Here is a 12,504-nt window from a genome sequence, read left to right as displayed (position 1 = left end):
CCTAAAGCCTTCTCATTCTGAAAGGAGATCGTGATCAATAGTGCCGGCGCGGCGGTAGTAAGTGGTGATGAATTCTACAGTTGCTACAGTACGCGGCCGAAAGTAATGTACATCGACATTTAGAAGGAGATACCAGATTTTTAGAGCATTGTCCCTGTCATTGAGACCGACAAAACGTCATATAGGTATGAGTGACAGAGAACGCTCTACAAAGCCGAAATGTCATTCTAAAGGCCTATGTACAGTACGCGGCCAAAAGTGATGAACATCAATCTTTAGAAGCAGATAGCATATATTTTGTAGAGCACTGTCTTGGTCGTTGAGAGCGACAAAACGTCATGGGGGTATGAGTGACAGAGACAACACTACAAACTTTTTTAAAAAAAACTGGTTTTATAGCTCTGGGTTCTAGCCCTTTTGAGCCTTCTACAAACCTGAAATGTTCTAAAGGCCGATGTTCATCACGTTCGGCCGCGTACTGTAAAAATGTTGAAGGAAAGAAAGATAAACAATGTTTGTATTGGTATGTAATTTATTGTTTTTAATATCCAAATGATATCGAAAGTCAAACATTGACTTTATTTAATACAATTTGAGCTGTCGGACTATTAGGCTGCCTGTCCACTCAGCCTAATTTCATAGCTTAGCTCGTGTATCTCAAAACCCAAAAAAATTTTGACAACTTATATATAAAATATTTGGCGCGCACTATAATTTTTCCACCTGAGCTAAACTATGAAAATGAAGCGATTCTATTCCTATAGTACGCGACAGGTCGAGATGGCAATCGGGGTATGAGGCGGGGGGACGCACCGCACACCTGCACTATCCCGCACATAGATATACATCCCTCGCACGTCTTTGGTAGACAGGCAACCTTAGACTTTAAATCGATAGAGAAAACCAAAAACTAATTACAATTAAAGCGTGTTTTTATACTACATTAACTATACTCTATCCACGGAGAGAAGTTAATATGGCGGTCTCTGTTACGTAATCCCATACAAATGACAAGGACTTTGTTGAAGGATTGAGTTTGTTGTGGGCTCTTCTCAGATCTGGGCGCGTTGGGAACCCTCATAGCTTTAGTTTTAGTTTCGCATAAAAATTATCACCACTATATCATCATCTTACAAATGCAACAACCGACCATCAAAAAGTGTAATTTATTATCTACTAGCAACCCGCCCCGGCTTTGCATGGGTGCAATGTATTTATGAAATGCAATGCCGTGCCTTTAGGCAGCGCACGCCTCAGAAACTCTCAAACGAGAGGATTTTTTCCGACCTAATTCACATTATTTCAAATTCCCTAGGGATCTCTAATTTTTGAGAATTAAACTATACCTATAAACCTTCCTCTTGAATCACTCTATGTATTGGTGAAAACCGCATTAACATCCGTTGCATAGTTTAAAAGATCTCCCCGTTCATACATACATACATACAGACAGCGGGAAGCGACTTTATTTTATACTATGTAGAGATTCTAAATAAACCATTTGACTTTTTTTGACATTTGGACATAAAAGTCTGTGGGCGTTAACCATGTTGAGAGACCGACCAATCACAAACATGTTTTCCGTACTACTCTAGAGAACCTATGTTATCAAAAATATACGAAAAACATAGGTTCGTTTGTGATTGGTCGGTCACTCAAAATGGTTAACGTTCCTGACTATTTGTCCTTGTCATAACAGAGAGTGCCATATACTAACTTCTCTCCGTGGATAGAGTACAATAATATAAAATATTAAATCTACGTTGTGGCTAATTCCGTTGTACACAATCTCTATACTAAACTAAAATGGCACGTCTAAATCTATTGCTATCCCTTTCAAAATGTTGCTTGCGGAAAAGGATAGCACTAGATTTAGACCTGTTAATTTAGTTTAGTTTAGAGATTGTGTACAAGAGAATCTGCCCCAATATTTGTTTACCAAAAATATTGTTATTATGTATTACATTCTATCCAATGACGTACCATAGACAAGTTACGTTCATTTTACATGGCTTATAAATATCGTGCTCGGTGATGAGTGAGACAGAAGATACAAAACTCACGAGAGTACAAGAGATAGCGCTCTACAAATGTGATCAAAGTTTTGTAGTTTTAAGTCTTTAGATACGTATGTAACGTACTTTTTTATTACATTAGTACAGTACGCGGCAGAAAAAATGAACATCGACCTTTAGAAGGAGATAGCGGATTTGTAGCACATTGTCTCTATCGTTGAGAAAAATCTTAAGAATGACGTTTCGGCTTTGTAGAGCGTTGTCTCCGTCACTCATACCTATCTCTTTCAAAAAGTTTTGTCTGTCTCTACGACAGAGACGATGCTCTACAAAACCCTGTGACAAAACCGCTACCTCTTTCTAAAGGGCGATGTTCATTTTTTCCGCCGCGTACTGTAATAATGTAATAAAAAAGTACGTTACTACAAAATGGAGATTCATAAAAACTTTTAGCGCGTTGTTACTAGTTTTAGTTACATCAATATTGTAATTTGTATATTATCATATCAAAACGTTATTAAAGGTAGGCATAGTACGCGACAGATCGAGATGGCAATCGGGGAGGGAACGCCCCGCACACCCGCACACCCACCGCGCTAACCTGCAGGGTGTTTACGTATCTCGCGAGAGGCGTAAATCTCGCGATCATTGCTGTCAAACGTCCGGCTAGAGAGAGACAGCAATAGCCACAAAGCAAAATAAAGAGAGACAGCAGAGAACTGTCGCATTGCTACTGCTGTCGCGTTGCTGTCGCTACTGCAACGTTTTACGTTATCACCCCGCCCGGTGCGGGCGCGCGCTGGTGTCGAGCAATCATGCTGGACTTGAACGCTACTTGAATGTGAACCAGCCATCTAAATATATAAAAGGAAAAGGTGACTGACTGACTGATCTATCAACGCACAGCTCAAACTACTGGACGGATCGGGCTGAAATTTGGCATGCAGATAGCTATTATGACGTAGGCATCCGCTAAAGAAGGATTTTTGAAAATTCTACCCCTAAGGGGGTGAAATAGGGATTTGAAATTTGAGTAGTCCACGCGGACGAAGTCGCGAGCATAAGCTAGTTATTAATAATTATATTACATACACATTTATTAGCAAATTTTATACAAAATCATTTATTATGCAATTTGAGATGATACCAAAAAAAAATCATTCACATTCATACTTCTTATAAAAGCCCAGACAAAGTAGCTAAATAATAATATTTAAATAAACGGTTTTGATAATTAAATCAAAATATATAATTTATGTTGTAATGTAAATGCATCAAGGACATATTTTATTTCATGAAATTCATACCCCCTAGATTTTTGCACTTTTTGGGTGGGTACATTTTTCAAAACTTTAGGTTTTTAAAATGCACGAAACATGACAAAGTTTTGAAAAATGTACAAAAATCACATCAATCCATTGCAAAGTGATTGAAGGACAAACCAACAAACAAACAAAGTTTCGCATTCATAATAAAAGGTAATACAGTGTCAGGGCCTTAGAACTAAATCAACCTTAAATTAAATTATAACCTATGCCTACTTTAAATTCAGTACAGAGTTAAATGTAACACAAGAAAATGGAAATTTCTAAATATTTTTTAAATACATATAAATGAATGAAAATCTCTTTAGGCACTTGGCAGTGAGTGCACCGTGGATAAGGCGCTTTGGGCGAGATGCCCAGGGAGACGCAGGTTCGAATCCTGCCGGTTCCACAATAGTTAGGGTTCCGGAAAGGTGCCAACGGGACCCTATTACTAAGCCTCCGGCGGACAGGACGGCGGAGGCCCTCCGCTGTCCGTCCGTCTGTCTGTCAGCGGGCTGTATACCGCACAGTGAACCGCAATAGGTAGAAAAGAACTCTGACACAAATCGGAGGATTTCCGATGATTTTAAATAAAAAAAAAAAAAAAAAAAAATAGGTAGAAAGTAGCAATGTTCACAGAATGCGTATTTCTATTGATGCTATAATTAAGTTATTTAAATCTGAATTGAGCTATGCTTGGAGTTTCTCTACGTGATCAAATGAGGAATGAGGAGATCCGTAGGAGAACTAGAGTAACCGACATAGCGGGTTGCGAAGCTGAAGTGGCAATGGGCAGGGCACATAGTTCGTACAACCGATAGACGTTGGGGTCCCAAGGTGCTGGAATGGCGACCTTGCACCGGAAGACGCAGCGTTGGAAGACCCCCCACTAGGTGGACGGACGACATCAGACGAGTCGCAGGGAGCCGCTGGATCCAGGCGGCGTAAGACCGTGGCGTGTAGAAGTCCCTACAAGAGACCTATGTCCAGCAGTGGACGTCTTTTGGTTGATGATGAAATCTGAATTTAGTAAATTTAAAATTGTACATATAACCTAGATTTGAATTTAGATCAAATATTATTGGATTTTGGTGCCTAAATTAAGAAAACTTTTGTATCCCTGAGGAACAACCTTCTGCAATACAGGTATTTCCTAGTGCAGAGGGTAGGAAACTCGTTCTTGTATTTAAAGTTCAATAAATTATTATTATTTTATTTTAAATTTCAAAATGGCAACCGTGAATAAAACAAAGTTATTTCTTAATTAAACGATGGTACGGAACCCTTCGTGTGCGAGTCCGACTCGCACTTGACCGAATTTTTTGATATGTAATTAAAAATTATTTAGAAATTTCCTTTGAGTGTACGTAAGAACACTATCATAAAAATTACAAATAAAACGGAATTCCCAATCAGGGAAGTTGAAAAACTTGCTCTGGCGAATAAGTTAAATACCAAAAACTTATCAATAATATGACAAATCATTCCTGCCCTGCCTCCGCGTCTTCGCAATCTGAAAAATAGATAAAAAATATATTATTGAAGTGAAAACATCTTTAGGGTCACAAGTCAACAAGTCACACTCAATTGTGTCAGCGTGACTCGATAGGAATTCATCGAATTTTTTCCCATTGTGTCACACCTTAACCTAGTGGTTAGGACGTCCGCCTTCTAATCGGAGGTCGGGAGTCCGATCCCGGGCACGCACTTCTAACTTATCGGAGTTATGTGCGTTTTAATTAATTAAATATCACTTGCTTTAACGGTGAAGGAAAAACATCGTGAGGAAACCTGCATGTCTGAGAGTTCTCCATAATGTTCTCAAAGGAGTGCGAAGTCTACCAATCCGCACATGGTCAGCGTGGTAGACTATGGCCAAACCCTTCTCACTGTGAGAGGAGACTCATGCTCTGTAGTGAGCCGGCGATGGGTTGATTATGATGATGATGACGTGTCACACTGTTACCAGTTGCAATCTTTTAATCTGTTCTGTATAAAACTAGCTTGTGCTCGCGACTTTGTTAGCGTGAACTACACAAATTCCAAACCCCTGTTGCGAATGCCTACTTTATATATTTCAGCCTGATCAGTCCAGTAGTTTGATCTGTGCGTTGATAGATCAGTCAGCCACCTTTTCCTTTTATATATTTAGATGTACCTTCATAATGTGGTCCGTTGGCGTTCTCGAGCCGGAGTTGCCGGAGGCGCGCGGCGGCTTCATCGGGCGCGCCGTTGCTTTCCTCTGCATCCTCAAATTCTTCGTCACCTGTCACAACAAATTAATCATCAACATCAACCCATCGCCAACGAAGCTACAAGATAATGCACAAAGGGCAGAGTAATGCACAAACCAGCAAATCAATGCACAATGCTGCAAAGTAATGCGCAAAGCTGCAAATCAATGCACAATGCTGCAAATAATGCATAAAGCGGCAAAGTAATGCGCAAAAATGCAAAGAAATGCGGAAATATGCAAAGAAATGAATAAAACTGCAAAGTGATGCACAAAGCTGCAAAGTAATGCACAAAGCTGCAAATCAATGCACAATGCTGCAAAGTTATGCATACAGCTGCAAAGTAGCGCATAAAGCACCACTATGAAGACCTACCGTCATCATCCTCCCCGTCCATGTAGGAGTCCTCATCATCAACTTCATCAGCCGGGTCAGGATGTAAGGCTTGCCCCTGGCTCATTGCAGAGTACATCGAACTCAGGTCTCCCTCGTTTTGTGGAATGAATCTGTAAAAAACCATTATTTTATACAAAACAAAACTAGCTTATGCCAGCGACTTCATCTGCATGGACTACATAAATTGGTATTTTTACGGAATCCGTGATTTCACAGACGAGTGCACAAACGCCCTCAGGGATTGAAGTTTCAAAATCCTTTCTTAGCCAATGTCTAAGTCATAATAGCTATCTGCATGCCAAATTTCAGCTCAATCTGTCTAGTAGGTTGAGCTAAACGTTAATAAATCAGCCCATCAGTCACCTTTTTCTTTTATCCCATATTATAAATACGAAAGTGTGTTAGTTTGTCCTTCAATCACGTCGCAACGGATTGACGTGATTTTTTGCATGTGTAATGTATTTGTTGTTTAAGACCTGGAGAGTGACATAGGCTACTTTTTATCCCGGAAAATCAAAGAGTTCTCACGGCCATCTGCTAGTTTGTGAATAAAGCAGAGCTTACCGCAGCTGTGTGATGGGATGGTTGTCTGCATCAAATTCATCATCATCATCGTCATCCTCTTCGTTCTGTGCGTCCCCAGCGCCTTGCTGCTGTAATTCTGGCAACCTGGAACCATTTTACAGCATATTAACCATGTTTATAGTTTTTTTACTTACTCTTCAAGGAAATCACTACCCATATTCATCGCCATCATGATCAACCCATCGCTGGCTCACTACAGAGTACGGGTCTCCTATCAGAGTGAGAAGGGTTTGGCCATAGTCTACCACGCTGCCCATGTGCGGATCACTTTTGAGAACATTATGGAGAACTCTTAGGCATGCAAGTTTCCTCACGATGTTTTTCTTTACCGTTAAAGCAAGTTACATTTAATTACTTAAAACGCACATAGCTCCAAAAAGTTTGAGGTGAGTGCCCGGGATCGAACCCCCAACCTCCGATTAGAAGGCGGACGTCCTAACCACTAGGCTATCACGGCTGTATTATATCACTCCATATTATAAATGCGAAAGTGTTTGTTTGACAACTTGTAATCAATAAAATAAAATAAAAATTTTCATGTACCGAAATTGTAGTTACATAGTAGTCATAAATTAAGTTACATTGGAAATAACTTATCTCTAAACAGAGATTTCTTCCAGCTTCCTATTCAAGGTTGTGAGTAAGGTATGTAATTACCTAAGTTCATAATTCAGCACCATGTACAAAGCTGCGGTAGGCTCCCTCTGTACGGCGTGAAGAGATATGGTGGGGTACAGCAGAGATATGGTGGGGGAGGCGCCTCCCGACGCACCCACTCCTCCCCCCCACACCACATTGCTGGAAACAAAATTAACATCATGTACTATTCATAATTTTCTCTTATGACATGTGCTTGCATGTGTGCTCATAATGTGCTTTTACCTACACTTCAAGGAAATTTCTAATTAATCAGTACCCCTATTATAAATGCGAAAGTGTGTCTGTTTGTTGGTTTGTCCTTCAATCACGTCACAACGGAGCAACAGATTGACGTGATTTTTTGCACAGGCATAGATAAAGATCTAGAGAGTGACATGGGCAACTTTTTATCCCGGAAAATCAAAGAGTTCCCACAGGATTTTTAAAAAGTCTAATTCCACACAGACGAAGGGAATCAGCTAGTTTTAAATACATATCGGCGGTGTTCCCACTAGATTACAACATGGGGTTATTCAAGGGATGGACCAACAGATTCCTAAAAGGCCGGCAACGCATCGGCGGTTTCTCTGGTGCTGCAAATGTTCATGGGCGGCGGGTGTACCTTTTGAGTATCAATTAAATATAATTTGCTTTAACAGTGAAAGAAAACATCGTAAGGGAACCTGCATGCTGAGAGTTCTTAAAGGTGTGTGAAGTCTACCAAACTGCACTTGACCAGTGTGGCAGACTATGGTCTAAACTCTTCTTATTCTGAGAAGATCTGTGCTCAGTAGTGGGCCGGCGATGGGATGTCGGTAGCTTTGCCAGCACCAACAGTCAGAAAAAAAAACCATAGAAAGGTCTATGTCTCCATCAAGTTAGTTTGATGTTTTTTTTTACTATAATCTGACTGACTGGCAATACAATGTGTAGTAACCACTGGCTGCTTGTTAGTCAAAGCAGTATAGAGATAAATTCATCAAAAACAGAATTATTATTATTATTATTTTGAACATGCTGTTTAGAAAAAGCTTGTTCATATTATTATAGAATTGAAATTTACCGTCTACAACTGTACAATCATGAAAACTCATGGCATTTTTTAATGCCGATTACTTACTAAGACAATGGAACTTATATTATTATCTTTGTTATTCAAACAAAAAAATGGGGACACGAACGAGTTACGATTTCTACGGAACCGTGTGATGTTTTTTGTTTCAAGGAAATTGAATACTTACTTTTCAGTGATGTACAAAGTGGCTGTACCCAATTCCTGGTCATTAACGATCAATTTTGTCGAAAGAGCTTCATATAGCACACCCTCGGCCGGGGCTGCAAACGAAGAAGATAGGACAACCATTTTTAAACTTTAGCGTTAATTAATCGAAGATATGAAATAGGCTTTGGTAATTGCACGAATTATTACAGTGATTAAGCTGGCTTTATTATAATTTTATAAACAAAATATGAAATAGCTTTCGCAAAACACGCACAAAACACGTTTTGAGGAAAATGCGAAAAGAAAAATGTCAAAAATTGGACAGCGTCAAACTCATAAAAGTCAAGCTTTTACAGATAAAATATGAATATCTCTTTACTAATTTATGGTACCGAAAATTTAAGCTCACCTTACACTACCAAACCTGCTGGTGCAAAACGAGCCTGAACTTCGAATACTTATATTTAAAGTGTAACAAGTAACAACTAATCCAATTAACTACAAACTTTTTTTGAATACTATGATATCGAATGACAATAATTATTCAAACACCATAATATACTTAATTGGTCAAATTTATAGTTCAATGCAACAAGAAGTTTTCGTTTAATTATCGTTTAGCACACAAGTTTGATAGTGTAGAGTGGTTTTAATTTGTAATCCAAAAGATTAGAACTTGAGGCCACGAAGTTTTTAAAAGTAATGATTTTTATGTAGATCTGTCAGTGCTCGCTCATTGCTCATAGACTAGAGTAAAGAGTCGAATTTAATATTTCTGGTCGGTGTTGACTCTCGTCTGTACTCTATGACTTTTATTTCTGGTCGGTGCTCTATGATTTTTGGAATGTTTTCAACATGTTTTCAATGTTTTGGAGCAGCAATAGTTTTTCCTTTTAATATTTTTAAGTAAATTAATATCTATTTTAGCGTATCTTTGCGTGTTATAATTATTTTTGATCAGTACAAACCTTAAAGTGAAAAAGTGGTAAAGATGAATCCAATCATAAACATCGCTTGTGAATTTATTACAAACGAAAACTTTGTACTAAAAGACGTAAAAGACTCTGGAGATATCGACCAAGATGTAAGATTTTCACCTTCTTTCTATTAAATAGATAGTATTTGAAGTTGTTTATCAATTTCATACCTTAAATCAGTAGTTTTCTTTCAGAACTATCAAGTTTTTAATATGTAATTCCAATTTAGACAAAACATTTCGTCCTTTCTATCCTTCTTCTAGTTCTAATACCTAATTATTATACATACGTTAATGTCATGTAAGTAACATGTTCGACCGAATTTGATTTAAATTTTAATGTTCATAATTTAAATTAATGACCATTCTTCCATTTTTGTACTGTAATCAGTACAAAAATAACCCAACCTTTATTGTTTTTTGCTATTTTCTCTATGAAAAATAACTATTGATTAATTTGGCAGCCACTACAGGGTTTGGGTGTAACAGTATGCAATGAAGAAAAATTAAAAAAATTAGACCAAGTTGTCTTCGCAGAACCTATAAATTATATACACAATGACTTGAACAAAGATAATGGTAAGAATTTGATAATATAAAAATCACAATATTATAGGAGACAGATCACAGTTTAGCAAGTTTATTTTCAGATGATAACACAGATCACAAATTCACATCCCTTGATAAAGTAACAGTAGAAAAGAGGGTTGGCAAAAGGAATAAATATCACATTGAATTAGAAGATGTTTCTAATCCAGTGTGTCCAGAAGTAAGTTTATGATTACGTTACTCAAGTAACGTAATCTTCAGATTGAGTTAAAACAAAACAGATTTATGTGAGAGATATAGCTCTGTCTCGTTTTAACTAAATTTAAGTAACGATTAAGCGACTCTGAGTACGGCAGTTAGTTTTGTAGTACATGTACCCCTTCAATCTGCACTAATGAATAACTCCTATCGGCGGTGTTCCCACTAGATTACAACATGGGGTTATTCAAGGGGCGGACCAACGAACTCCTAAAAGGTCGGCAACGCATCGGCGGTTCCTCTGGTGCTGCAAATGTTCGTGGGCGGCGGTAATCACTTAACATCAGGTGACTCGCCTGCTCGTTTGCTCGCTATCTCTATTTGAAAAAACTTTCTCTCTTCTTTTTGTACCTATTGTACTGCCTCTACAAACTCTCGCAATGCCAAGGGTCACTGGTAGAGATCTCTCATAGAGATAAATGCTTCCCTGTCCACTTTTACTCTCTTTTTCTCTTTATTGTAAATGTTTTTGGTACAAATTAAATTAAAATTAAACTAATATTTTATCATTTAGACTATCGTGAGTGATTTCCATTATACATGTATGACAAAACGGCTTTACTCACGTATTTCGTCGACGTTAGCCCGACTAGTTTAGTTTAAGTAGACAAACTCCTTGTTAAAGGCTGATATTCACAAAGGTTAACAATCTTTAAAGGCTCATATTCATAAAGGTTAACCACCTTAGTACCTTTCAGAAAAGCTGCAAGAAGAAATTTTCCTCTATGACCCTGTTAAAAGCTCACATACGTAAGGTACATTGCAGTGTACAAAGGTTTACCTGTGAGTTTTGTGGTCTAAGCTTCACGGCCAACTACTTGCTGAAACGTCACACGGCCGTGCACGAGAGGAGTCAAGTGCAGTGCCTTGTATGTAAAAAAATGCTGAGCAAGAGGACCAAGTGAGTTATTATACATACAGGGTGTACCCAGAACGCTGGCAAAAACGAAAACAGGTGATAGTACTGATGATCAGTGATATGATACCACAAAAAAAGCGCGAAAAAAAATTTCCTATATTTTGTAAAATTATACGATTTGCAAATAAAAGATCTGACTGAGACTAGAGGTCAACGAACGTTCCGTATGTAGCCCACTCAGAGTCAATGCCGCGTCGTAGGCGGGGCATTGACCCGAGTTTTGCATGCTATACATTGTAGGTTTGAAAAATATTAAATCACTAAAACTACAAAACGAGGCAAATGGTTATTGGTATTGGATTGTGTCTAGGTAGTATAACAATAACGCTAAGTTTTTGCTAGCGTTCTGGTTACGCTCTATATTTATATTTTTAGGATTCTGTACACGAAGGGTGCCAATGGGACCTTGGGAATGTCAGTCACCTTTTCCTTTTATATATTTATAGATGAACTAGCTTATGCCCGCGACTTCGTCCGCGTGGACAACACAAATTTTAAAGCCCTATTTAACACCATTAGGGTTACCCACCACCAGTCCAGTAGTTTGAGCCGTGCGTTGATAGATTAGTCAGTCAGTCACCTTTTCCTTTATATATATATATAGATTAGTGTAAATTGCAAAATTTCGCAATTCTAACTTCAAAACTGACAGAGTTTCATACAAACTTCAAACCAGAAAAATCCTTTCTTAGCGGATGCCTACATCATAATAGCTATCTGCATGCCGAATTTCAGCGCGATCCGTTCAGTAGTTCGAGCTGTGCGTTGATAGATCAGTCAGTCAGTCAGTCCGCACCTTTTCCTTATATATATATATATATATATATATATATATATATATATAATTTGAAGATTGATATTGTCCACAGTCTGTCGGTGCATATGCGATTCGTGCATAGACAGGGGGAGTTGAAATGTGACAAGTGTGATCAAAGGTAATAAATACAGTATATATATTTATTTTATCTAACTAGCTGATAGAATAGAATAGAATATATTTTTATTCAAGTAAACTTGTACAAGTGCTTTTGAATCGTTAACTAGTGTAATTAAGGGCGCGTTTGGAACCCTCGTAGCTTTAGTTATAAGTTTTCGTAATAATTATCACCACTATATCTTACAATCACAGCTTCAGTGGTTAGGAGAAGCTGTGATAGCCTAGTGGTTAGGACGTCCGCCTTCTAAACGGAGGTCGGGGGTTCGATCCCGGGCACGCACCTTTTCGGAGTTATGTGCGTTTTAATTTTTTTTTTTTTAAAAAGAATATTAGCTATGTTAAATGACTAATATTCTCCTTACCTCTCCAACTAAGCGTCAAGCTTGTGCTAGGAGTAGGTACGACAATTGTGCAACGGGCGGGGTTTGAACCGTCAACCTTTCGGTTTTCAGTCCACTCCTTTACCG

The 12,504-nt window shown here is 38.3% G+C and overlaps 2 protein-coding genes across 2 annotated transcripts; one reads left to right on the top strand and one right to left on the bottom strand.

Moving 5' to 3' along the window:
- Positions 1-514: 514 nt before the first annotated feature.
- LOC117993908 (methylosome subunit pICln-like) lies at positions 515-8,704 on the bottom strand. The gene is made up of 6 exons (XM_034981787.2): positions 8,418-8,704; positions 7,195-7,335; positions 6,517-6,621; positions 5,932-6,062; positions 5,481-5,588; positions 515-4,835 (listed from the first exon to the last, which is right to left on the bottom strand). The coding sequence occupies exons 1-6, from the start codon at positions 8,537-8,539 to the stop codon at positions 4,804-4,806; spliced, it is 639 nt and encodes a 212-aa protein (XP_034837678.1). The 5' UTR covers positions 8,540-8,704; the 3' UTR covers positions 515-4,803.
- A 552-nt stretch (positions 8,705-9,256) lies between these two features.
- On the top strand, positions 9,257-12,006 carry LOC117993999 (uncharacterized). The gene is made up of 4 exons (XM_069507271.1): positions 9,257-9,482; positions 9,839-9,953; positions 10,025-10,143; positions 11,970-12,006. The coding sequence occupies exons 1-4, from the start codon at positions 9,390-9,392 to the stop codon at positions 11,997-11,999; spliced, it is 357 nt and encodes a 118-aa protein (XP_069363372.1). The 5' UTR covers positions 9,257-9,389; the 3' UTR covers positions 12,000-12,006.
- Positions 12,007-12,504: the final 498 nt, after the last annotated feature.

The sequence above is a fragment of the Maniola hyperantus genome, chromosome 25, assembly GCF_902806685.2.
Source record: "Maniola hyperantus chromosome 25, iAphHyp1.2, whole genome shotgun sequence".
Classification (NCBI taxonomy): Eukaryota; Metazoa; Arthropoda; class Insecta; order Lepidoptera; family Nymphalidae; genus Maniola; species Maniola hyperantus.
The sequence above is the reverse complement of the archived record's forward strand: the minus strand, read 5'-3'. Positions and strand labels throughout refer to the sequence as shown.

Coding starts and splice junctions, on each gene's coding strand:
- LOC117993908 (XM_034981787.2), bottom strand. CDS start 8,539: ATGGTTGTCCTATCTTCTTCGTTTGCAGCCCCGGCCGAGGGTGTGCTA. Junction 6,622..7,194: donor GTGCTGAATTATGAACTTAG/GTAATTACATAC, acceptor AAATGGTTCCAG/GTTGCCAGAATTACAGCAGC. Junction 6,063..6,516: donor CATCCCATCACACAGCTGCG/GTAAGCTCTGCT, acceptor GGTTTTTTACAG/ATTCATTCCACAAAACGAGG.
- LOC117993999 (XM_069507271.1), top strand. CDS start 9,390: ATGAATCCAATCATAAACATCGCTTGTGAATTTATTACAAACGAAAAC. Junction 9,954..10,024: donor TGACTTGAACAAAGATAATG/GTAAGAATTTGA, acceptor GTTTATTTTCAG/ATGATAACACAGATCACAAA. Junction 10,144..11,969: donor CTAATCCAGTGTGTCCAGAA/GTAAGTTTATGA, acceptor TATTGTCCACAG/TCTGTCGGTGCATATGCGAT.